This window comes from Anabrus simplex, chromosome 14 (genome assembly GCF_040414725.1).
Source record: "Anabrus simplex isolate iqAnaSimp1 chromosome 14, ASM4041472v1, whole genome shotgun sequence".
Lineage (NCBI taxonomy): Eukaryota > Metazoa > Arthropoda > Insecta > Orthoptera > Tettigoniidae > Anabrus > Anabrus simplex.
In genome coordinates, this window is record NC_090278.1 from 23,491,383 (window position 1) to 23,519,122 (window position 27,740).

General features: G+C 39.8%; 1 protein-coding gene across 2 annotated transcripts in view; it reads right to left on the bottom strand.

The window, feature by feature from the left end:
* The window catches only part of LOC136885427 (zinc finger protein 652), a 90,862-nt gene that overhangs the window by 6,694 nt on the left and 56,428 nt on the right, over positions 1–27,740 (bottom strand). The window contains exon 5 of one of the 2 annotated variants that reach the window (XM_067157955.2): positions 11,660–12,689. The exons of the other annotated variant lie outside the window; for it this stretch is intronic. Within the exon in view, the coding sequence (XP_067014056.2) occupies positions 11,897–12,689 (793 nt within the window). The 3' untranslated portion in view covers positions 11,660–11,896. Of the gene's footprint in view, positions 1–11,659; positions 12,690–27,740 lie in introns of those variants that run through there. 2 annotated transcript variants of the gene reach the window in all.

Here is a 27,740-nt window from a genome sequence, read left to right on the forward strand (position 1 = left end):
ACACAATCACTCACTGCATATGAACGAATAATGGGCTACGAGAAAGGGTAGAAAATTTTGTTTCGCACGTTCCTAAGTTACCCATTCAGGGAGAGAAGAAGAAACTGTGTCAATCTCATATTACTTTCTGAAATAACGTACCCTTTCAATGAAATGAAATGAGCTGTCCAGTTACAAAACCCGTTATGTCCATTTCTTCTCAAAATGAGTTCTCACCGCTATTGTATGCAGCTCATCAAAATACACATTCCAGTAATGTAATACGTGAGCAAAGTCTAACTGGAACTGGTGCAGAAGTCATTACGTCCAGCGAGAGTTATGCAGCAAAGCTCGTTATGTCCCAGATGACTAAAGATTTGCAAAACTCGTTATGTCCCAACTTAAAATGCAAAGATCAGAGAAAGACTGCTGCAAAAGTCGCTTTGTCCCACTTTCTAAAGGATTTAGTTTTAATTTGTTCTGTTTAATACATTATTGCCGCAGCAAGAACATAACTCGACAGTATCTTCCCAGTAAGTTAAGAATTAAAGCTCAAGGGCTACAATATCAAGAGTCAGATGGTGAAAGTTTATATGTAAAGTACGATTATTTTCGTAAAATTTTTGATAATGACTATAACATTGGTTTTGGGTCGCCTGCCATTGATTGTTAATCGACGTGCCTCTCCTTTTCAGAACGCATCAAATCTTGCACTAATGCAGATTTACTTTACAATGGCGAAAAATGAGAGTATCCTCCTATTCAATACATCATATATTCCGTTGTTTTGAATAGGAGGATACTCTCATTTTTCGCCATTGTAAAATGAAAAACGTCAATACGGAATGATTCTAATATCTTCTAATGCAGATTTGATGAAAAACTTAAATGATGATCTAAATGTTCATCAGAGGCAAGCAGATGCATTCTATGAGCATGTGCAGCAGAAACTTGATGGAGAAATAACTTTCTGTTTCGATTGCCAAAATAATAATACAATTCCCAAAATTCCTGACCAGGTGGGGTACTTTTTATGACAGCTATAGATTTACAACTTCATTATTTGTGAGGGGAAGAGGTTCTAAAGATCCTCAGGGGAAAAACAAAACTTTTGCCTATGTATGGCTTGAGAATTTATTCTGGAAGGGTTCAAACGAAATTGCATCTGCACTTTACCACAGATTAACATCTACCGACCTGGTAAATTACCATTCCACCAAACTGGTCGCCGATGGTTGCGGAAGTCAGAACAAAAATAAAATCATAATTGGAATGCTTGGCAAGTTCTTGGCTGAGGATGCTCCTCCTTCAATTAAAAAAGGATAACTCTGCTGTTTCCTGTGGTAGGGCACTCATTTATCCCTCCTGATAGGGTTTTTGGACGAATCAAGGCCGATGTTAAGAAACATACAACATTTCTTATGGATCAAGAGTATGTTAACATCTTTGAATCTCATGCAACTGTGATTCGGTTGGGAAACAGCTGTTCTGTGATGGACTGGAAATAGGCAGTGTCTCACACACTGAAGGAACCAGGTAATTGGCATTTCAAACTTAACCTTGTAAGAGGATCATACTTAAACAAACAAAATCAGGCAACTGTGTGATAAGAGGTGAAGTAAACTATAACAGAAATTGTAGTGAAGCAAAAAGCATATTGAAGCATGGAAAACTGTTTCTGCTACTATGCAGTGGAGGAAGGAGTTTCTCTTAAGAAAGAAAAGCTCAACAACCTGATCACATTGCTGACCAAACATTACGGGAAAGAAGGATAAGGAGTGATGACCTCACATTCTTCAAGACACTGTTTGACCAGCAGCAAACTTTAAACACTGAAATGCCAGACTATGACACTGATGTGGCAGATTTTGTTGAAGGCAATAACGGATTGTTAATGTCTGAAATGTTAAAGAACTTATAAAAAGTTTTGAATTAATAATTTTTTTTGACGTAATCATAAAATCAAAGAGCAGGGATTAGATATCAAAACAGATTATATCCTAACCTTAAAATTATTTCCATTCATGCTATTTTCATAGTGCAATACTTTCAAACATAGCTAATAAAACATGTTCAATATAAATCTGCACACTCTGTTCCATATAATGCTGCAAAAACCTTTATCTCCATAAAACTGCTGTAAAACTTATGTCCAAATGTTTTTTGCAAATAACATAGTTTTTATAAGTTATAGTTTGTGGAGATTTTGCAGTATGATGAAGATGAATGTTTACAGTTTAATTACAAAATTTCAACCTCCTATCTTTGTTGCACAACAAGTAACTGTTTTTTTGTGCTTCCTGAAAAATTTGCTTGCTTCACATAACAGGTTTTGCAACTGGACGACTCAAATGAAATGGCGTATGGCTTTTAGTGCCGGGAGTGTCTGAGGACATGTTCGGCTCACTAGGTGCAGGTCTTTTGATTTGATGCCTGTAGGCGACCTGCGTGTCGTGATGAGGATGAAAAGATGATGAAGACGACACATGCACCCGGCCCCCGTGCCAGCAGAATTAACCAATGATGGTTAAAATTCCCGACCCTGCAGGGAATCGAACTCGGGACCCCTGCGACCAAACTCCAACACGCTAACCATTCAGCCATAGAGCCAGCCACCCTTTCAATAGAAGATATGGACATGTTTGTAATATAATAGAAATAATGTTCTAGAAATGTTAATGTTCAATGTTTAAATTGAAATAGTAACACAGCAGAATCAGAAATCACTCACCCTTGCGTATACAAAAATATACCCTGGTCCATACTATTTCCGATTTAGACTCATTATATGAAGAGTACGGGGCATGATTAGTGCAGAGGCTCAGCTGCTAGTTTTCTGTCCAGACCACCAAGGTTTGAATCCCGTTCGATCCAAGGTTGGAATTTTCAAGTGCAAATTCCTGTGGTGTTGTACATATCATATAAGATACTCCTTTGTACATATCATATAAGATACTCCTCCCAAAAACCCCAGTACCCCACCCCCCCAAAAAAAAATTTCCTCAAAAATATTCTTTCTACAAGTCTTATTTTGACACATAACATCAAAATAAATGTGAAGCAATCAACGTTACTGTATAAACTACAAGAAGACTCAAAGGTAGATACAGTTTCAATAGTAAGAGGCAAAAAGTAATGGAGATCTCTAGTAGCCTCAACACTAAAAGGTACAAGACAACTGGATTGAGGAAAATATGGAAAGACCATCAGATAATCTGACGATCAGTTGATGGAGTCAGAAGATCAAGGTTCTATTGTATTAACATTATGAAGACTCTACCTGAAAAATCAATGTTGCGTACTTGTACAGAAATGGTTTCATCTCTGGTCTACTGAGGAGGAATGCCTGCAAATGTATCAGGTCTTCATTCCAAGTGATCTTCCATAAACTATATACCATACAAAGATTATCCCCTTTTGTAATGATAAAATATTCCAGTCCTGTAAAATTCCTCTCAATTTAACGATACTCTTGTAAATGATAAATCTCTCCATTACGATTGTCCTCTCAGGTGGTGGTGGTGGTGGTGGTGATTATTGTTTTAAGAGGAAGTACAACTAGGCAACCATTCTCTATATAACACTAATCAGAGGGAAAAAATGGAAGGGATCCAACACTTCGAAAAAGACAAGGGCCACGAAGGGCGTGAAAATGAAAGACTCCCTAGCCCTCGCAAACCTAATAGCGCCGGGGTCTGAAAAGAACAAGAGTTGACCAAGGGAGGTCGGATAGGATAGATGAAAGTGAGGAGCCTGGCACAAGTGGAAGCAATACCAGGACTCAGCTAAGGGCCCGTGGTCGCCAATCCACGCTCCAAAGTTCAGAGCCCCTGGGGCCCCTTTTAGTTGCCTCTTACGACAGGCAAGGGATACCGTGGGTGTTATTCTACAGCCCCACCCACAAGGGGTGATTGCCCTCTCAGACCCCGGTGATGTACTTTCCTATTGTACTATGATAATCCAAGCAAAGAAGTAGTTAGGAACATCTGTTTTTGCCATACTAAGATTGAACTTTCCCTCTTGTGTAAGCATAGCAAGCAAGAGTGTTTGTAGCTGTGTACTTACCTGAAAGACGAGTGCCTCTTGTCACTCATGAGCTAGCAAGACTAAACATCGACGTTGCTGCATTAAGTGAAACTAGATTACTGAATGAGGGAAAACTTATTGAATCTAGTTCAGGCTATAACATCTTCTGGAAAGGGAAAAATGAAGGTGAACATTGAATTCATGGTGTTGGATTTGCAGTGAAAACTGAACTGGTAAACATACTTAGGTTAAGACCTACTGCAGTTAATGAAAGACTCATGACCCTCCGCATACCACTCTCTGGAGATATATTCATCACTCTCATCTCTGCTTATACCTCTACAGCTCTGAAAGAATCAATTCTACCATCAACTGAATACAATACTTTCCAAAGCGCCCATCATGGATAAATTATTATTACTTGGTGACTTCAATGCTAGAGTGGGTAGAGATAATCGGCTAACTGTCATGGGCAATCAAGGCATAAGAAACTGCAATGCAAATGGATTACTTCTTCTTGGCCTCTGTGCTGAGCATGAACTCATCACCAACACACAATTCCGTTTACCAACCAGATACAAGACTAAATGGATGCACCCACATTCAAAATACTGGCACCGTATTGATTACATCGTAACCCGACAACGCAACAAGAAAGACGTCCTCATCATGGACACAGTAGAAACATCGATGACTGTTGGACGGATCACAGACTTCTTATCAGCCGACTCAGGACTTTGGTGCACCAGAAACTATATACTCGTTTCACAAACCCTTCAAGGAAGAAATTAAATACCTCAAAACTTCAAAATGAAACTGTTGCTAAAGAATTCCAAAATGCCATAACAGAACAGCTGACTTCCAATCCAATCAATACCAAGGATGTGGAGCCGGAATGGGCCACGCTTCAAACTATCATCAAAGATTCAGCAGAAAAAACAAATGACTACGAGAAAAGGAAGAGAAATGACTGGTTTGATGATAATAATGAAAACATTCTGAAACTAATTAGTAAAAAAAAGGGGAGCCTGCTTATACCTTACACAAGACCCTTCCTTTGTAGTGAAGAAAGCACATTTCCAAGAACTTAAGATGAAATGTCAGACTGATATAATACAGATGAAAAATGAATGGTGGCAGCAGAAAGCCAAGGAGCTCCAGACTTTGTCTGACACCAGAGACCTTCGGAATGTCTACGAAAAACTGAAGGAAATTTTTGGGCCCTCTTGCTCTTCCTTCTCAGCCATCTTGTCAACAGCAGAATACCGATTTCTGGATCGATATTTTAATCAATTCTCCTTGCCAAAGAAGCATACCAGAGCACTCTGGGGACACTTTGAGACACCAAGAACAGATTTCCAGTAGAAATGTTTCCAGAAAATGCCAACAGATGTCACAAACGTCTCTAATATGCGACCTTGCACCCCGGCGTACCAGTCCGCTTACAGAGTCCTGGCCCAGGCGCTCGAGCGCGTACCAGTCCATTTACGGATGCATTGGAGTTAAGTAAGGTTTAAGTTCTTGCCCCCACACTTTTCGCTCTGAACATGGCAGCCATGCTTCATGAGACTTCTACTATCGACCATGTAGGTGTGGAAATTAAGTTTTGGCATTATGGCGGACTGTTCAATGAAACCAGGCTCCGTTCTTGGAGATGACTCATAGTACTCAGATAATGGTGCTTCATTATGCAGATGATGACAATGCAACACCTGCCCGTACCGGGTGAGTTGGCCGTGTGGTTAGGAGCGGGCAGCTATCAGCTTGCATCCGGGAGATAGTGGGTTAGAACCCAACTGTTGGCAGCTCTGAAGAAGGTTTTTCCATGGTTTCCCATTTTCACACCAGGAAAATGCTGGGGCTATACCTTAATTAAGGCCACGGACACTTCCTTCCCACTCCGAGCCCTGTCCTATCCCATCGTCGCCATAAGACCTATCTGCGTAGATGCAACATAAACCAAATATCAAAAATAAAACTCCTGCCCATACACCTGAGGAGCTTTTGGTCTGACCCTCAACACCCATAAGACTAAAGTACTTACGCAGCTTGCACCAGGTAATACTCTCCCTGAGCTAAATATTGCCATCATACCAGGAACACCTCTTGAACAAGTAGACCAATTCATCTACCTTGGTAGTATTCTTTCTACACACTTCAACTCAGAAAAGGATGTGGAAAATAGAATACGCTCTGCCCATGCAGCGTACGGCTGCCTCTCCCGAGTTTTCTTGAATAAGGATCTCAATATATATACCAAACTCATGGTGTATCAAGCTGTAGTCATAACAACATTGTGGCAGGATTAAGATAGCAGGGGGGAAATGAGGGAAATTCCTTAATTTATTGTTTAAAAAAAAAAAATTGGCATTATGTAAGATATTACCTTGTTTGGACCTTTGAACTTGAAAAAAAAAAGTGTTCTGGAAATTTTTTTTGTGTGTAAAATGATCATGTAGCTGTGAGTTTTAATATTTTCGTTTATCTAACTTGTGTAACAGCATGTACCTACACGTGCCATTTTAGCGGCGTATTTCCTGTTGCATAAAAGACTTTTCTGGATCAGCAAGAAAGAAGAGACTTCTGATTGGTGAATATAAGATCAAATATAATTGGAGAATATGAAAGTCGAGGGTAAGTTCCGTATCCTGGTTGATTACTTTGGTGGTTGCACAATTTCTGGTTTTTCGATCTCATCTGCTCCTTCAAGGGAGCGAGGTAGTCTCTGCATCTTTGATTTTTCACCATCCTAGAGAGCGGACGCGGTCCTGCATCGGTCCCGTCATGGGATACCTGTCTCGGGGAAGCACTATTTCTTCTTTTATTTTGGACATTAACTTCATTTAAATGTAATTATTTGTTTTCTTGCGCAGGAGTTTATCCTCGAGGTTCACATTCACCACTAACTGTCAAAATGACTTAGCTTTTGACTTAGGATCATGAAACTTACATTTTGTTTCGGAGGCAATTCCTTTTTCCTTCCTTGACCTTGTAACTAACGTGTATTTTAACTTTTTCTCGGGTTGCCTCCCGTAGTTCTGCATCTAACACGAGCACCAAAAATGTATGTTCTTTACTGGAAGTGTTTTAGGTACTGATGCAAGTTTTCTGTGCCTCCGTTAAAATTTCTTTTTTTTTTCTTCATAATTTGTGAAGATTAGGATTAGCCCTCATAAAAATCATCATGTAAAATTTCTTTGGTATAGTGCGCATATCTGGAAGTGCAATTAACACTTACATTTTCTATAAAAAATATTTGGGTTTTTGTTCGTCTTTTATTATTTTGTTTTGTTTACTTTAAATAAATGAAATCTAGGGAAATTATCATCTACGATTTTTCCTTCTCAAAGGATACATTCGATTTACTTTGCAGGGTTTCCATGCGGCTTTCCACATCCATTTCGTAGCTGTCATGTTTCCCAATCTGTTGTTTACATTTTATAGTACATCGTCTCGGTTGAACCTTAAATTTATTTTACTGTGTTTTACTTTGTTCACAAATTCATAAATCTTTCATTATTATTATTATTATTATTATTTGATGTTTATTGTGTAACCAGTCATTTAACGGTTACAACATTACTATATGGATGTGAAACCTGGACACTTTATTGTTGTGACATAATAAAGAAACTGGAACGCTTCCATCAGCAGAAACTTAGATCCATCATGAACATCAAATGAGATGACTACATGAGCAGTGCAGCAGTTCTTGACAAGGCCCATATGAACAGCATAGAAGCCTTCATCAGCACTCATCGGCTTAGATGGGATGGTCACATCCAGCGTATGAATGATAGCAGACTAATGATGTAGATATTGAATCCCACAGGGAACCTGAAATATTTGTCCCGAATGAGTAAATTTATAATACCAATATAAATGATCCGTTATTGGACTTATAAATTTTCCAGCTAACTCATTCCGGATTTCAACATTAAAACAAGAATAATAGTTAACACCACCTTTCCAATACTTATCTTTCCTTATATTTAGCAAATAAACATTACAACAGGCGTTGTAAGGTGGGACATGTTTCGCTTAACAGTCGTAAGCATCATCAGCAAAAAATAAATCTTAGCCTAAAGTTAGGTCAGGGCCCTGAACCTAGTGTCCTTGACATATATGGCACGCTAAGAATCAACATTTATATTTAGAAAATGAAAATAGGCTTAAAACTAGTGTGAAAAAACATGGAATGTTACAACATGGCTAAGAGAAAAAACACAATCGAGTTGAGACAGAGGATAAGAACAGAAAGTACAATACAGAGCTGGTAGTGAAATAATTAAAATCATCAGGATATCATTGTTACCAGTCAGTCAATCAGAATGTTCAAACATAAAAACAAGAGTGAAAATATATAAGAGTGTTCATCATGGCTGAGTTAGAAAAAACACGTAATCGTGTTGCCAGAGGTTAAAAACATAAGGTACAACACAGAGCTGACAGTGTAATATCAAACTCATGGCTGCCAGTCAGTTAATAAGAATGTTCATATATAACAAAACATGATGGTTATATTCTTTTAAGTGAAGAAATAATGAAATCCCACTCTTGTATAAATACGTGAGAACGGGCGAGAGAAATCATATATTGTAGCAGACATGGAGTAGTAACACTTCAAACAGGATTGATCACGCCTGAAGCCGCTTCATTTTTGCTGGGAGTTTAAGACCAAAACAGAAAAAAATAAGATGCCAAGTGCGTGAACTGAAATCTCTTATGTTGGATGAGCGTTGACCGGAGACATTAGCCGTTCAAGGGGGTCTGTTAAATTTATGCCCGTTGCTGCGTGTGTTGTATCTGTGTGCTTTTGGTCTTGAACTCCCAGCAAAAATGAAGCGGTTTCAGGCATGATCAATCCTGTTTGAAGTGTTACTACTCCATGTCTGCTACAATATATGATTTCTCTCGCCCGTTCTCACGTATCTGTACAAGAGTGGGATTTCATTATTTCTTCACTTAAAAGAATATAACCATCACGTTTTGTTATATATGAACATTCTTATTAACTGACTGGCAGCCATGAGTTTGATTATTACACTGCCAGCTCTGTGTTGTACCTTATGTTTTTAACCTCTGGCAACATGATTACGTGTTTTTTCTAACTCAGCCATGATGAACACTCTTATATATTTTCACTCTTGTTTTTATGTTTGAACATTCTGATTGACTGACTGGTAACAATGCTATCCTAATGATTTTAATTATTTCATTACCAGCTCTGTATTGTACTTTCTGTTCTTATCCTCTGTCTCAACTCGATTGTGTTTTTTCTCTTAGCCATGTTGTAACATTCTATGTTTTTTCACACTAGTTTTAAGCCCATTTTCATTTTCTAAATATAAATGTTGATTCTTAGGGTGCCATATATGTTAAGGACACTAGGTTCAGGGCCCTGACCTAACTTTAGGCTAAGATTTATTTTTGGCTGATGATGCTTACGACTGTTAAGCGAAACATGTCCCTTCTTACAATGCCTGTTGTAATGTTTATTTGCTAAATATAGGAAAGATAAGTATTGGAAAGGTGGTGTTAACTATTATTCTTGTTTTAATGTTCATATCTGATGTCCAATACGGTCTACAATGAGATTTATTACTTGTAATATTCCTGGTTGCCAGCATTTCACCCCAGTGTGCTAAGCTGGGCTCATCAGTTGGTAAATAGCACACCCACCAAGACGCATGGCTATTGCATACCGTGGAGGCCACTGCGTAGGCTACTTGGAGCCACTGGCAGTGCTATTCGGGACAAATATTTCAGGTTCCTTATGGGAATCAATGTCTATATCATCTGATGCCCAGGCAGGCATCAATTTTTGATAATGAGACAAAGTCTCTCATAGTGCACTGGCTCCAAGTCGACTGCTGTAGAAGTTACGTGTCTTTCGGCTGTTTTCTGTTTCACTACGATAGACTGCTCTGGATGTTCGGCCTTGGAGGTCACCCGTGGCTGTCTTGGGAGTCTATAGTTATGGCTATGATTACCAGATGACAGGAGTAACCAGTTGCTCCCCTGTGCTGACGTGCTTGTGCTTCTTGATTTAGTTTTCAATCGCTTTGCTTTGTAAAAGGCCTGATGATGGAGGAAAGATATAGTGCGGATGAAGCTCTTGCCCTCATATTGGGTACTGACTTTGAAGATGACGATGATAGTGATTTGTCATCTGATTCTGGTGTTGGATCACACCTTCTACTCCAGTTACCGCTTTGTCATCTAAAAGGTTGGCCTACTTCGATGATTCGACTGAAGATGAAGATAGTGAGGATGAAAATCAGGTGCCTGAACCACCAAGCAGAAAACAAAATTGGAAACAGTAGAACTGAATCCAAAGAAATATAAGTTTGATGCAGTTAATTCCGGATTGAAAAGTTTAGTGGACAATACTAAGTTTCGATGATGATGATGATGATGCTTGTTGTTTAAAGGGGCCTAACATCAAGGTCATCAGACCCTAATGGTATGAAATGAGACAAAATGGAATGAAAAATTAAAAGTCCAAAATCCTCCACTGACCATAATTCAAAACGTGAGGACAAAGAATGAATGGATGGATATGAATTTAAAACAATCAGTCGATGCGACCCGCAATGCCTTACATTCACAGAAACTGATGTAAAACAATAGTATTACTGACCAAGGGACTGCTATTATAGCATAACACTGAATCGATGATGCTTGCAGTCTAAAAGGGGGTCCAAAATCCAAGTTATCGGCCCCTCATAACAGTACTTATCGCTAGGAAAGAAGAACCATGGTATTTATCATGTTGCGGTACTAATCAAACGTAGCAGACTCTCGTGGTATTCCACACATTATGGTACTACTCACAGGTTATGAAATACAGACCTATGGTTTTTCTCACATTGTGGCGCCATTTACAGGCAACACAAACCTATGGTGTTCAGCACATAAGAGTACTAATCACAGGGACTTGCACTATCCCGTGGTGTTCCTCATATAATGGGTACTAATCATAGGCAAGGTAGAACCATGGTAGCCATCATCCCATGGTCCTGCTCATATGGTGGTACTAATCACAGGTACTGCAAAAGCCGACCGCACGGTGTTCCTGTGTGCTAATATTCACAAACCTATTTGGTATCTAATATAGTGGTACTACACGCAAGTAAAAGAGACCCATGGTGTTCTCTGCGTGGTGGTACTAATCACAAGTAGTTTCAAGGTTCCAAGACAATCATCCCTTGGTTGCCCCTGTTAGTCGCCTCTTATGACAGGCAGGGGATACCGTGGGTGTATACTTCGTCTGCGTCCCCCACCCACAGGGGGTTGTGTGTTTGGTCCGCGAGAGGTATTTTATTTCCCTCAAGTCCGCCGGCAAGACTGTTAGGACCCCCCTATCCGCCATCTGGGACGCGCCACGTGGGAGTATCACCTCTCCCCCTGCTATGCCAGCGTAGTAGGTTTGTGGATGCAAGTTTCTTTCAGCTGTTTTTTAACACAAGTATCATAACTTTCCTGTGCGAGGAGAATGAAAAGTGCAAAAAAAAATAGTCATAAGCAGTTCACCGAATATGCATTACAAATAAAATACTTTTAAACTCTGCCTAAAATGCTGGGGCTGTACCTTAATTAAGGCCACGCCGCTTCCTTCCAACTCCTAGGCCTTTCCTATCCCATCGTCGCCATAAGACCTATCGGTGTGAAATAAAGCCTCTAGAGAAAAAAAAGAAAAAACCTCTGCCTGTCTTCTCTTCACGTCACGATCTGACTGCGAACTGGAGAGCGGAGTGAGACAAGTATCCCGCACAGCGGGCTCGGTGAACCACCCCCTGCTTGCGTCCAGAGGGTCACGCCACCATACTTGTTACGCCGGAGTGAAAGGGTTAAGATTTGCAATTCATGGATATTGTTTAACTGCACTTTAATAAGTTAAATGTTCACCACATGTATTGCAGGAACATGCTGTCTCACTGTTAACATTTGAAAGATTTTCCTTACTATTAACTGCAGTATGAGTCAACAGATGGGTCCTTAAGTGAGTATACGACGCAAAGGACTTGCTACAAATGTTACAGGCATGATGACCCTCAGTAAAATGTGTAACCATGTGTCTCTTCAAGGAGTGCATTTCAAAGAATGTCTTCCCACATGCACTACACAGAAATCTCCTATCCTTAATATGTGCGGCTTCACGCTTCTGCAGAGGCGAACACTTGGGGAATTTCTTGCTGCACTTTTTACACAAAGTACGACGATCTTCTGCGTGTACTTTTGCATGTTGATAGAGAGAACCAAACCTCTTAAATTCCCTGCAACATATTCCACATTTATGAATCGGTTGGAGTGTGGTGCAGATTGAATTTGAATTGGGATTTGCAGAATGACGGTCATCGTGCTGAATTTTGACATGCTTGTGGAGTACAGAAACATTTTCCAAAATTTCATTGCATATACCACAGCTCACGGTAGACCCTGCAGATTCCTGACCGTTATCGTCCTGATCTGTAGAATTCTTCTCTACAGCTGATTCACTTTCTACACCTCCTTCACAAATACCACTATTCCGAGCTCCTAGCTCGGACATCTGTTCCATAAAGTCTTCTTTGTGACAAATATTCCACATCACTACCCTGTGAATATTTTCGGTTTGGTCCTCTTCTCTTTGTGTTTGTTTTTTCCCAATTTCAGCATTACCAACAGGTGAGACTTGATCCCTAAAAGAAACGAGAACACTGAATCACTTATTTGGCTTAAAACATCCAATCCTTCATCAACATTATACACACTTATATAGGGGTCTTCAAATGGTGGTCCAAATCCCGATGCCTTTCTTCCTGAGCCTGCATGGTTTATATAAAGTCAATAGTAAGAAACAGAGCAAGGAAAATATTTTAGAGAGTAATGTACGACTTAAACATCTCCTAGCCTAGAACAATATTTGCTCCACAGATGGCAGTGAGTGTTTACTTGGTTTATCTATAGCCTGCAGCCTTTTCCCTGCCTCAGTTAGTAATTAGCTGCTGCTTGCTCCGAGTACAAATTAAAAATAATGTGTGGTTTATACTATCTGTGTCTGATGAGAAGTTATGGCACGAGTAACAGATACTACATTCTTACAAGGAGAGGTCAGACCCTGCATCCAACAGATTTCATAGAGCTTCAATATACCTGTTGGGGGACACTTAACAGTAACTCGTGTAGAAGGGTTGAGGTCAATATGGTTTCGTTTTTTCAAAAAAATTGAGGTCAAATGTCATGACGCAGGATCCGCTTCCAATCAAGTGGAGGTAATAGAACACTAAAAGGCGAACAAATTTTACTTAAATATGTTGGGTCCGCAACCTAATAATTGATGAATCCCCGATTCCAATGCAACACATAATTATATACTTAGAGAGTTATGACACAGTCAACCAGGAGCGGTGGCTGAGTGGACATCGTGCTTGTCTGTGAACATCGATGGCGTGAGTTCGAGTCTTGTTGCAGCTATCTTTTTTTTGTACAAGTTTATTTTAATAACTGGCTTTACATTGCACCAAGCCAGATAGTTCTTATGGCGACAATGGGGTAGGAAAGGGCTAGGAGTGGGAAGGAAGCCTCTGTGGCCTCAATTAAGGTACAGTCCCAGCATTTCCCTCGTGTAAAAATGGGAAACCACGGAAAACTATCTTCAGGGCCGCCGACAGTGGGGCTCGAACCCACTATCTCCCAATTGCAAGCTCACAGCCGTGCACCCCTAATAGCACGGCCAACTTGCTCGGTAAAATGAATTATTATTTGACGGAACGTGAAGATAAAAAGGGAGCAAAAATATTATGCAAATTGCAATACACTTTATTTTCTACCTGAAATTAATATAGGCCTAAATGTTCTTCCTAGACAATAAAACCTATGATATACATGTTGATTCCCATACGGAACCTGAAATATTTCTGCTAAATGAGTAAATTTATAATACCAATATAGATGGTCTGTTATTGGACATTATAAATTTTCCAGCTAACTCATTCCTGTTTGCCAGCGTTTTGAACCAGTGTGCTAAGTTGGACTCATCAGTTGGTAAATAGCACACCTACCAAAACGCATGGCTAGTGCATACCGTGGAGGCCACTGCACTGGAGCCACCGGCAGTACCAATGCACTATGAGAGGTTTTGTCTCATTTTCAAAAATTGTTGCCTGCCTGGCCATCAGTTGATATAGATGTTTATTCCCATAGGGAACCTGAAATATTTGTCCTGAATGTGTAAATTTATAATACCAATATAGTTGATCCGTTATTGGACATTATAAATTTTCCTTCTAACTCATTCCTGGTTTGCGGCATTTCGCCCCAGTGTGCTAAGTCTCTCATAGTGCATTGCCACTGTCGGTGGCTCCAAGTAGTCTACGCAGTGGTCCCCACGGTACGCACTAGCCATGCAAGTTTGTAGGTGGCTATTTACCAACTAATGAGCCTAACTTAGCACACTGGGGCTAAAAGCTGGCAACCAGGAATGAGTTAGGTGGAAAATTTATAATGCCCGATAACGGACCAACTATACTGGTACAATAAAACCTATCCATGTCAGTGTGACATAAAGGAACTTGTACAAATATATATTTATATACTTTGTACAAAAAGCATAGCCGCGACGATACTCAAACTCACGTCGTCGAGATTCAAACACAAGTACAGTGACCGCTCGACTACTGCTCCGTTTGACTGTAGTGTAATTCTCCAAGTATATATGTGTTGCATTGGAATCGGGGATGGGCCTGATGCACTTTTTTTTAAAGGTGATGGTGATTTTTATTTTAAGACCACGTACAACCAGGTAACCAACCATCCTCTCTGAACAAATTGAGTGGAAAATAAATTTTGAAATAAAAACAATTTCTTCAATGAAGGAATTTTAAAATGAGATAAAAAAATGAAACAAAAATTATTGTATTAAGCCCAAAAGGTTACAAATGAATCAAAAGGGAATGCAAGTTCCCTGAGTAACAGAACACTTGAAATTGATACACTCCTGATTAATCCACTCTCACGCATAAAGCGGATGATGCGATCAGCAGTACTCGCATCATCGGCTAGTGCCAGTTAGAGTGTCTCCTGCAGGCCGAGGCTCCGTCTTAGGCCGGAGAGATTGGCGCACTCTGTGGTGATGTGGGCCACGGTGAAGTCGGGACCACAAGAACACAATGGGGTGTCTTCCCTCTTTAGGAGAAGAGAGTGCGTAGATCTTCCATGACCTATCCTGAGTCTGTACAAAACTACAGCCTCTCTCCATGAAGGCCAGAGAGAGGACTGCCAGACAGTAGTTGTCTTCTTAATTGCTTTCAGCTTCTAAGATGGTGAAAAGCTCTGCAGTATATATGCTACAGACACAAGGAAACAAGAACTTTGTGTGATATTACTGGAGACGAAAGAGCATCTCACATTTTCTCTGATCTTAGAACTATTCCTGAAGACATATCTCATGGCTAGATACTGGTGAACAAAGTCCTGGAAATACTTCTGATAAAAAGAGGTATTCACACACCCTTTTTAAGACGCTGCTTAGCAGTGGCAGACTGTCTCCACAATCCCACTATGTTAGTAAATAAGGACTGCTCACCTGATAAAGGAGAAGTAATTCTCTATTATAAAAATCGTTGTACTACCATAGTGATATGTTATGCTGGAAGCTGTTTCTGTTTTAGTTTTGTCACAGTCAATTTATAACTGTCAAGTTCTTCAGTCAGTCAAAACTATTTAATGAATAAATAACATTTAGAAAATACTGTACCTGAAAAAGTAAACATATAACAAATTATAACTAAAAAAAGAAACAACTTAATTAAAATAAAAGGACAGGTTTTGTTCCTGAAAGATCTTCATCTTCTTCTTCCTAGCGTTTTCCCGCTGGTGCAGGGTCCGCTGTTCTAATCTTGGCTCGCCATTTTGCATGGTCTTGGACATCATGTGGTCCTAAGTCCAGAGTCTTCATATCAGCACTCTATGTCATGCCAGTGCTGCTTTGGACGTCTGCGTGGTCGTTGCCCATTCATTTCAAAGGAGTGGGTGAAATTGGCAACTGTTCCAAGTGCAGCAGGCAGGATATGAGCATGCCATTGGGGACGTTTTTCCTGTGCCTTCTCAGTGATGGGTGCAATGCCCATTTGCTGGCGGACGGTGTCATTTCTGACATGATACAATTCAATTAAATCGCTTTTAAATAAGTCTGCCACAGTTAAGCAGCATCTTGGAGAGGTGTGCAAGTACAACTGATGAGCCAAATTGCACATTCTGGGTGACAAAATGCACACGGCCCATACCCTAACCCAAAAGCTAGCTTCTGTTGCCGAGATTTTACAATAAAGAATTGTCACTCAAAGCTATTGACCATGGATTCAGTTAAGGATGCAAGAAGTGACAAACCACCCATATCCTAGACTGAGGAGAACATAACAAATGTGAGGGAAATTTTTAGTCGCAGCCCTGCTAAATCATCACATCAGGCAAGTCGTGAAAATGGACTCACCTGATGCATGGCATGGAAGGCATTAACACTAGAACGGCCGAACTTTCCTCATACCTATAAAGGCCACAGGCGGTCATTTTGACCGCTGCCACTTACTGACATATATCTAGCATCCAGGATCTGGGAAACATGCGAATGTTCAATTATTAATTTTAAAGCAACATAGTTAACAATTGGGATGTATTGTATACAGATCAATCCATTGTTAAGTATTAATAATTGTTCATATTCTTTCACTTCTAATAGGTAACAATGAAATATTTTGACGGACTTGCTACTCAATTCCTTTATGAAAAATGATGAAAATAAGAGTCTCAATTTGTTTACAAGCCTATTTAGGCACTTGACAAGCAATTTATGCAAGTTATATAAGGGACAATATCGGTGTTCCCTTATCAACTACGGATGTAATTTTTGGCATAAATGTACATAACTCTAAAAGATTAAAAGTCACAAAAGCACAACTTCGTGCATTAAAAAGTACGAGCGTGGAAATACCTTGAAATTCGCTAACGGTCAAAATGACCGCTCTGGCTGTTCTAGTGTTAAAGGAAGAATTACATTTCCACCCATGCAGAAGAAGCTGACACCAGAAGACTGCAACCACAGAATGGAGTATGGAGTGTGGATGCTGGGCAGGCATGAGGAATGGCCAGAACTGTTTCAAAGTATTCCCTGAAATGACGAGGCTGTATTCCATGTGGGAGGTTTTGTCAATCATCACAAGTGTCACTGGACTGGGCAGAACATGATTCCTCTATGGCAGAGCAAAGGACGCAAAATCATCTAAAAGTCACCATGTGTTGCAGAATTAAAGCTAAAAAATCCCATTGGGCCATATCTCGTGCGTGACGCCACGAACGTGGTACCGTGAGATGTCTGAAGAGTACGTATGGTGTCTGGATGGGGAAACATCAAGGACATTATTTTCATGCAGGATGGTGTATTTCCATATTTTTCGAATGCTATGCATATGTGGTTAAATGAGAAGTTTCCAGGACGTTGGGCATGGCAACACAAATCTCACAAACGGTCTGCAAGAAGTCTGGGATTCATACCCTGTGATTTTTTCCTGTTGGGATGGGCAAAGAATTAAGTCTGCCAAAAGAAACCTTGTACACTGGAATAACTGGATGCATGAATCTGGGACACTGCCACCAACGAATGTCCAACATGACTTCCTCCAGAAGACTGTGGATTCCATTCACAGCTGTTTGAGGAAATTGGTAGATGCCACAAGTGCCTACATTGAATTTTGAGCTATGCATCCATATTCCTAGGCAACAATATATATAAAATTCCTATTCCGTCTGTCATTCACAGCGATATTGAGAAAACGAGAATGTTTCAACAGCTGAAATTGGTATCAGTAATAGTTTGGTTATGTCTTCTTTACAAGAAAAATACAATGAACCCCTCAGAACCAAGACTTTTCTACTTTTAAAAAGAAAAATATGTTTTTATCACTGAAGTCATTGTAACATATTCGCCATGACGACGTAGGTACAGAGCTACATCTAACGGATTGATTTCGAACTAAGTACATCCTGACTTCTGTTGCCTTCCACAGACATATTGAAAAAACAGGAACGTTTGAGAGACCAGTTATGGGTTACAAGAACAATGCAGTAGTGACCATCATACTTGAGCTGTTCAGTGAAATGAATTAATCCATGTTTTTTTCATTCTGGGGTTTATCGATAAGCAAGAGATAGAGCTGTCCACCGTGGCTAGGCGGTTCATTGAAAATATTAGAATGTTGGCTGGCAGTGTTCGGGATAAGGTGTTATATAATTTCTAATCACTAGAATTCATGCCAAAAGCCTGAATTAAATCGCAAATTCCCCACTATACTCATATGGAGGGAGGGCGTATGATGCTGTTGATGGCGATTGGTTTTCGACAGTTGTATGTAGCTTTCTCACAAGTACATAGATCCATAGACGTCAAAAGTACAACTCCGAGCTACAACTGCACTCAATATGGTTTGTAAGAAAATACTGTAGCCTACTACAATACCTGTTTTATTTCATTCAAATGTGTATAAAACCTGGAAAGTGTAACTTTTATTCATTTCTACTTCTTCTTTTTTTTTTTTTTTTTGCTAGTTGCTTTACATCGCACCGACACAGAAATGTCTTACAGCGACGATGGGACAGAGAAGGGCTAGGAGTGGGAAGGAAGCAGCCGTGGCCTTAATTAAGGTACAAGGTGTGAAAATGGGAAACCACGGAAAACCATTTTCAGGGCTGCCGACAGTGACGTTCGAACCTACTATCTCCCGAATACTGGATACTGGCCGCACTTAAGCGACTGCAGCTATCGAGCTCGGTACTTTTACAATTAGAATTAAGGAACGTGCAACCTTTTCAATACAAAATGTGTTGTATAAGATGTTCACAACATATTATTTATTATATTATTAGAACCGGTTTCGACGCTTATTGCGTCATCATCAGCTACAAAAATCACAAATGGGCAAAGTACATATCATAAAAATTACATAAATAACTCTTGCATGGCTAAATACAAATGATGGACTGCTTTTCTCCTTAAATGCTAGAAGAAAATGAGTAAAATATGATGATGTGATGTGACATATAAAAGCGTAGTAGTTTGATGAGCGAGTATTGTGCATAAAATTGGTCTGATGCTTTGAACATAAAAGTCTGAATGTGGTAATAAAACAATGTAGTAAAACTGTTCATAAGGTATATTAATAGTCTATTTAGAAATTTCAATTGCTTTATAGTAGTAATTTTGACTGTTGCGGACAGCCTTATGTACTAGTTAATATCAAGTGTAGAATTCATATGTCCTTTTACAATGCTTAGTTACTTTCCTTCCACTCTGTACATGAGACTTGTTTATTCCATTAAATGAGTAATCTGAAGCTGAAGTACGAGGACGGTTTGAAAAGTTCTCGGAATCACCGCTAGATGTCAGTGCTAGAGCAACGAGGTTCCCGCGCAATAATCACACATCCTTTGTGAGTGAACACGTGGCGCGTCAGTGCTCTAGCTGCAGCAGTGTGGTAGTGACGACTCTTTGTTGTTGTTCCCGTGTAGTGATTTGTGACAATGGAAAAAACCAAGATTCGAGCAGTGATTAAATACTTTGTAAAGAAAGGTATGAAAGCAAAGGAAATTCATGCTGACTTTCAGAACACACTGGGGGACTCTGCTCCTTCATTTTCAACTGTTGCCAAGTGGACCAGCGAATTTAAATTTGGTCGGGAGAGCTTGGATGATGATCCGCGTAGTGGATGGCCAAAAAGTGTTATGACACCAGAATTTATCGCAAAAGTGCATAAAATGGTCATGGAGGATCGTCGACTGAAAGTGCGGGAGATTGCTGAAGCTGTAGGGATGTCTTCTGAACAGGTATATTATATTTTAACCAAAGAATTGGGTATGAAAAAATTATCCGCAAGATGGGTGCCGCGGCTCTTGACATTGGACAATAAACGCACCAGATTGGGAATATTCGAACAAAGTCTGGCCCGTTTTCAGTGCAACCAACAAGATTTTTTGCGCCGGTTTGTGACTACAGATGAAACTTGGGTCTACTACTATACCCCAGAGACAAAACACCAGTCAAAGCAGTGGAAACATGCTTATTCACTACCACCAAAGAAAGCAAAGGCAGTGCGTTCGGCCGGAAAGGTCATGGCCTCAGATTTCTGGGATGCAAAAGGCATTCTGCTGATAGATTATCTTCCTACTGGCCAAACAATTACGGGGCAATACTATGCAAACCTCCTAGATCAACTACAGGAAAAGATACGCGAAACAAGGCCTGGTTTGGCAAGGAAAAATGTCATCTTTCATCAGGACAACGCTCCGCCACACACAAGTGTTATTGCCATGGCAAAACTTCATGAACTGGGGTACAAATTGTTGCCACATCCACCTTATTCACCTGATTTGGCACCATCAGACTTTCACCTATTCCCCAAGCTGAAAATTTTCCTCGGTGGATGGAAATTTTCTACAAAGGAAGAACTGACAGCCGAATTGGAGAGGTATTTTGCAGGCCTGGAGGAATCTCACTTTCGAGATGGGATCAAGGCATTGGAACATCGCTGGACCAAATGCATTAGTCTACAGGGAGACTAAATTGAAAAATAAAAGCAGTTCCACTGAGGTAAGATACTTAATTCTAGTACATTCCGAGAACTTTTCAAACCACCTACGTATTGTGAATACTTGAGAGCTCTTCACCTCCAACTCGGAAGGTTGCTCAGTAGTTCTGTATGCTGTGATATCTTTCAAAGCAGTACCCTTTATGCAAAGGGACCTTGCAGGAATAGCAGACCTATCTTGTCTCCTTCCTCGTCTGATGGGCACTGCACATTATTGTTGGGTATTCCTTCATTCCAGATCCCACAAATGACTCTTAATTTGTGTTCTGAGAGCCTTCTTTAGGTATAATGTTGTGGTATTCTAGGTACTGGAGTTTGCTGGGCTTCATGCACCTCCTCTTCTACTTCCTGTGCTTCAAAACCTGCCCAGTAACTCGCTATTGCCATTACGAAGCTCTTGTAGTGTATATCATTCACCATAGATTCTGATACAGAGTCCAAATGCATTCATCAGAGCACAATTTAGAGTCAAATCATTGCTTTTTGCATCATTTGATAGGCCTTCTCAGTATGGTGTTCTGTTCTGTCTATGTCTTTTATGCACTTATTGTATTCCAGTATGCGAGTAGGTTTCTTTACGGTTGCTCCTGTTGACACTAAATCAATAAAACTAAACTTCCAACTGTTTTGCTTTAAGCAAATTAATTATTAGAACATGTTTCATTCCTTAGGAACACCTTCAGCTGCATTACATGGCTTAAGTGAAATTATAGAATTATCTTCTTAAAAAAAAACATCTTAAGCCTTTGCCGTTCCACATTTAAAGGCGGATGCCCGGTCATAATTAGCGTGTTTTCTGACAGAGTCCTTTAAATCCCATTAGGCACAGCAGCATAAATACCACCCTTTAAAAGTAAATAGCTAGAAGTCATACGAAAAAAGATATAAATGTAATTTATTTTGCAATTCGTTCCTAAATGATTAGTGCATATAAATGTAAACTCACCCTAATTTTGAATATCCAATTTTCGCTCCTGATGGTATTTCTAAAAGCACCCCATTCTGCACAGTGGTAGAGAGCACTGCTTACATTTGAATGTTGTTTGTTTACCTCTTCCAGAAGCTGCCCTAGTTTTAATGTGTAAACAACAAGCACACACTTTGGCACGACCAGGTATCTTCATAAGAGAATTAAATAATTTAGGGATGGACAGCCGATGGGTAAAATTATTTTCCTGCCCGTACGTTTGCGAGACGTGTTGCACCAAGTTGCGCCAGAAGTTCAGCTGTCTGTTTCCATGAGCTGTGAGAGCTGGTCAGTTACTCACATCATAAAGAATGAAACTGTTCGTAACACACACGCTGATCACAAAATGAAAAATAAATCTCCACCACTTTTTAGATGATCACCAAACCCCATACTATTCTCTTTTCTGATCACTGATGTCCACGCCACCCATGTTTTGTGTAAGTTATGACGGCACGAGGACACGCAATTTCTATTTCTTCATTGCATTTACTGGTTTTTCATTTCAGTGTACAATCATTCATAGAATCTGAATTTGTTGACAGCATAAGAACCTTTCGACACAACTCCGCGATTAGACGACATGGTGTGAACTTGAACAAGAATAATCTCTAACTAAAGACAATGTTTATAAAGTAGGTCTTCTTGGGAAATATACACAGAAAATGCTGTCAACAAGCTCCTGACAGCTTGCTGAATCAAGAGAATACAGTATGGTTTCACAAGACCCTTCAATATTTCTGTCAACACACTTCTAATGACTGTGGCTCAGATGGCAGCGCGTCGGCCTCTCACCGCTGGATACCGTGGTTCAAATCCCAGTCACTCCATGTGAGATTTGTGCTGGACAAAGCGGAGGCGGGACAGGTTTTTCTCTGGGTACTCCGGTTTTCCCTGTCATCTTTCATTCCAGCAACTCTCCATTGTCATTTCATAGCATTTATCACTCATTACTAAATCACTTTGGGAGTGGCGACCCCATCGTACTAATAGCCTATATCTGATTCATTCATTCCATCCCTGACCCGGTCAATGACTGGAAAACAGGTTGTAGGTTTTCATTTTTTAACTTCTAATGAACGTGGGTAGGACGAGCACTTTGGAGCGTTCAGCACAGCAGGCGGGTGACTATATTCAAGCCCTCTGGAGCATTAGGGATGGCAAGGAGTTAAAATAGTACCTTTGTTATGCTTAAAACAAAACTTATATAAAAAGATAAAAATAAATAAAATAGGTGGGGAGGGTTGTAGGGGGGCTGGGGGCTGAAATGGTAATGGAAGATGGACCTATATATGTTCTAACTTAATTTAAAATAATTTCTTATTCCCTTAAATAGATGTTAAAAAATTGTTAGTATATTGCACTTGTGTTCATATGTGAGGTGTCATTTTTAGTTGTTTATTTTAAAAATTGTTTTTGAAAAGAACTTTTTCGTGTTGATGTTACGTCTTAATTGAAAAAAAAAAAAGTTCTCTTCAGCTGCTCTTCTTTTTAGAAGTGAGTGTTGTCGTTTGATTTACTTTGTGAAATAGGGCCTGTTGAACTTTTGTTCATCAATCTTTTCACTGCCGAATTTTGATGACTAGCCGAACCCTCTGGGCGGGGTTTTTTTAACCCTTTGGCCTACCATTACTTGTGAAAGGAAATATTCCCTTACATACCATTTATTTTTTAGTCACTTTAACATAAATTTGACTAATCACATAAGGAAACTTGAAGACACACACTATAACTTTTTCAAGTTTTATCATGGAGAAGTTAGTTTTTGTATGGTATGGTACACCAAGAAACAGGTATCAACATGGAGGGAAACCATGCATTTGATGCATTGAAAAGAGGTTTCCTTCCGTAAACCCTGAGCGCAACACACCTTGCATCGCTTGGATGGCACTAATTTCTTCTCTGTAGGAGCAATTTTGGATGGAAAGTGTCCAGAATGTTGACTCTGAAGTCTCAATGGGGTGGTACCAGTGTGGGGATGGCCTCTGCTGGGGTATTGCGGTATATGAGCACCTTCCAAGTACTGTTCAACAACACTGATGCGGAATGCTGTGAAGTGTTTATTCTTCATTGTTGGGTTGAGAATTTCCCAAATGAGAAAGGAATTCAATAATGCCATATCAAGGAGGTAGAAGTACATCTTTTTATAGCCTTTCACATACTTCCTCATGAGTGGGAAAGACTCCAGTCGCTGATCATGAGAGTCGACCCCACCCATTCCACCATTATATTTGACCGCCAGGTTGGGTTTCAGCTTCTTCTCTCTCGTTTTGATTGGACTGTAACAAAATCTGGTTTATCGTGCTGAGCTGGCAAAAAGTCTACAGCCTTTTTGTCAATCCATTTTGCAGCTAGGATTTTGTTCACTGGAGCGAAAGTAAGTTCACCCTTCTTCAGCTGCGTTTCCTTGAACTTAGGAGGCATACGTTTCCTGTTTGCCCTAACGGTGCCAATAGCATGTGTGTTGTGTTCCAGGAGAATCTTGTACAAAGACGGTGAACTGTACCAGTTATGCATGTACAAAGTTCTCCAGACACCCAGAAGAACCTTACACATATCAATAACAATCCTCTCACTAACTGATAAATCATTGTAGGGAGATCTCCCTCATAATCCTTCCCAGTATGTATTTTGAAATTCCAGCAATAGTCGTTCTCTGAAGAACAAACTTTGTACAACTTGATACCGAATCTTGCTCTCTTGGATGGATTATATTGAACGAATGACAGTATACCTTTGAATTTCATCACTGACTCACCAATGTAAATAATTTCTCCTGGAGTATACACAAACTTGAATCTGTCCAAAAGTAAATCTTAGCTTGTCATGCTTTGATTCGAAGGAGTCCGTACTAAAATGCAAGAATTTATTTATAGAAACAAAGCGTTTGAATGACATGGTTTCACTAAATATGAGAGTTTCTATTACTCTACGTTTTGACCAGTTATCTTGCATTGTAGGCTTCTTTGTCTGTGATATAATACACAGAGCAAAGTGAGCTTTTAGTTTGTCTACAGTAACTGGAAACTAATGTTTTTGTTGGTAAGTATTACTGGTTTCAAGAGGAGCAGATAAATTAGCAAGAAATGTGGAGGCATAGGGATTGGTCTCCACTGTAACGTGATCTCAGAACTGTGGGGTTAGAAATTCATTCACTACGTCAATTTCTTTTGGATTATTCCCCAACCTCCTCCTCACTATTGAATGAATTTCAGAAACTGGTTTACACGTTACAGAAACAGGCTTATTGTCAACACGATCCCAGTTCCAAGTATCATTACTAGAGTTCTCACCCGTTCTTGTTGCATTCTGGTTTTGTGCCATAGTTTTGATTGGCACTATCACCTCAGAACTGTCAGAATCACTTTCATCACTGTCAGTTGAAGAAGAAGACGTATTTTCACTCTCCAGAGTGTCATTTCCACTTTCAACATCACTATTTTCAAGCCAGTTAGGAATAACCTCATCCATGCTGCACTTGGATGCTGCCATGATTGTTCATAAATAGCGGCAAACTGAGGTGCTTTTTATTTTCCATATTTCAGCTCAGAGTTACTATTTGCACAAAGAAAATAGCTTCAGGTATCATCTGACGTCAATTGGGTAGGCTGCAAAACAAACAGAAATAAATCTCTCTGACCAGCTAATTGCGATAATGAACTTATAAATGTTCCATGCACCAGGATGGAAGTGTCCGTCAAAGTATGTTCAACTGTTAGTGTACGTATTACCATGGGCGCCCATAGGATAGAGTCAAAGTATGCTACCACCTTGTGATCGCAGGACGGAAGGTTCCGTCGAAGTATGGCAATGGGTTAAAGGAAGAAGCAGTTTTACAGATAAATTGTTATTGTTATGGAACAAGTAATGTCCCCTTAGCCCCGCAGCCCAATACGGTGCCGGGGATGAAGTGAGGTTACATTTTACAGCATGTTTACGGCTGGATGCCCTTCTTGATGCCAACCTCAGTTGAGAAGATAATGAATATGAAGTGAATGATTGTGAATAAAACTTGGTAAGGAAATGGAAGGAATCAGCTGTGGCTTATGAACAGGAACTGTCCCGGCATTTGCGTGGGAGTGCAAAAGGGAAACTAAAAAAGAATCTTAGAACAGCTGACGGTGGGGTTCGAACCCACTCCCCTGACAAATGCAGAGCTTGGCTCCATAGCCATAGCATGTTAACATGCACGGCTACTCCGCTCAGTGATATTATTATTGAAATATAATATAAAATATTATTGAAATATAATATAAAATTGATGAATATTGAATTTTCACGACCGCATTGTAATCGAAACCGACTTTCAACCTATTAGGTCGTGTTACGTACATTTAGTACGTGTTGAAGAGATGTTAAGTACAGAACAAAAATGGCCAACCGGACACCAGTGGGATCCGAACACACAACCTCCCGATTTTGCGTCGGTTGCTATAAATGTACGTAACACGACCTAATAGGTTGAAAGTCGGTTTCCATTACAAAGCGGTCGTGAAAATTCAATATTCACTGACTTAAAACGCAATCCACAGTGTGACGGCAGTAGTGCCAGACCTGTAGCTTAGATCCTTTCCAACAGAACAAAGATGGCCTACGCCACCATAGCTCAATTGGTAGAGCAACCAACACGAAATCGGGAGGTTGTGGGTTCGGATCCCACTGGTGTCCAGTTGGCCATTTTTGTTCTGTACTTAACATCTCTCCAACATGTACTAAATGTACATAACACGACTTAACAGACTGAAAGTCGGTTTCGATGATAATATAAAACTGTTGATCCAAGAACTGGTATTATCAAAATCATTAACATTTGGAGAAAAAAGAATTTATCTGAGGAGGTGATGACAATTACGCAGGAGATTCATCATTACTACCTTGTCCCGCACTTTCTTGTAGTTCAGTATTGCCCCCTATGTATTTTCTATCTTCATTATCAAAATATAACTCTACAGAATTATTGTTTATAAGGAAACATTCAATTTCTTCGTCAAGAAGTGTTGAATGTATACTTCAAGATGCCACAAAAGCTACGCATTAACGGGAAAGATGTTCCACTCCAACGAAGCTGAAATAACATCACATCAGGATGAATAGAAATGAATAGTGTGACGACTTATGCTGGTTGATATGTTCCTACACTACGCGGCGTTGGTGTAGATAAAAGGTGATCAGCTGTCTCCGAACATATGAATCTAAATGAGATCTGATGTGACTTAATTAGGAGTTTATCGTTTAAATAAATGATTTAAAACCGTGTGTTAATTGTGATGTTTCAGTTTCAGGACTTTGTATTCTGTTTACTGACCCATGACTGTTTATGTGCGATCTGTGTTTCGTTATAGTGTTCCTTGTTTCGAAGTAAAAAATACGTAGGAAATATTTTGCATTTAGTAATGATTTAATGATATTACTTCTGAAATTGGTTCGTCAGTATCTTAATGAATATCTCAAATGTGTATGTGTCAGTAGAGCTAAGTGATCTTTCATGAATTGACCCCAAAATCAAACTCAGTTGCAATTATCAATTATAACCTTAAAAACTCATGTTCAACTGTTAGTGTACGTACTACCATGGGCGCCCATAGGATAGAGTTCGCAGGGGGGGCTAGTATGTAGTAATTTTAATATTTCGGAAGATGAATGGCGACTTGTATTCCACGGTAGAATTCCACATGGTATCCCCTACCACTTCTATCTAATACTGATTTTTAATCATTTTCTTTAAAGAAAAACACCTGGCAATATTAGATTTTTTCCTTTCCCGGAGAGCTTGGGGGGGGGGGGGGGGGGGTTGGCATTCCCACCTTGCCCCCGGCCCATGAGTGCTACGTAATAAAAACATGTTATAACTCTGCAGGCACCCACATGATTGTTACGAACCGGTATGGCATACACATTAAATTCCTTATATAACTACTTAAAAAATACATTAACATGCTTAGCTTAATGAATCTTGCCAGCACTTCACCCCATCAGTCAGTTAACTTAACTGGACACCTTTGACATTTTTCGGGTATGTTTTGCGGTCATAAGAGCTTACATTTCTTTCCTTACTTCTTTTATTCTGAAATAATATTGGCATCTTATTGTAATGGAAAATTAATTTTGGTACCAAGTCCTGAGCAATATTCAGTACAGCAACCAAGTCC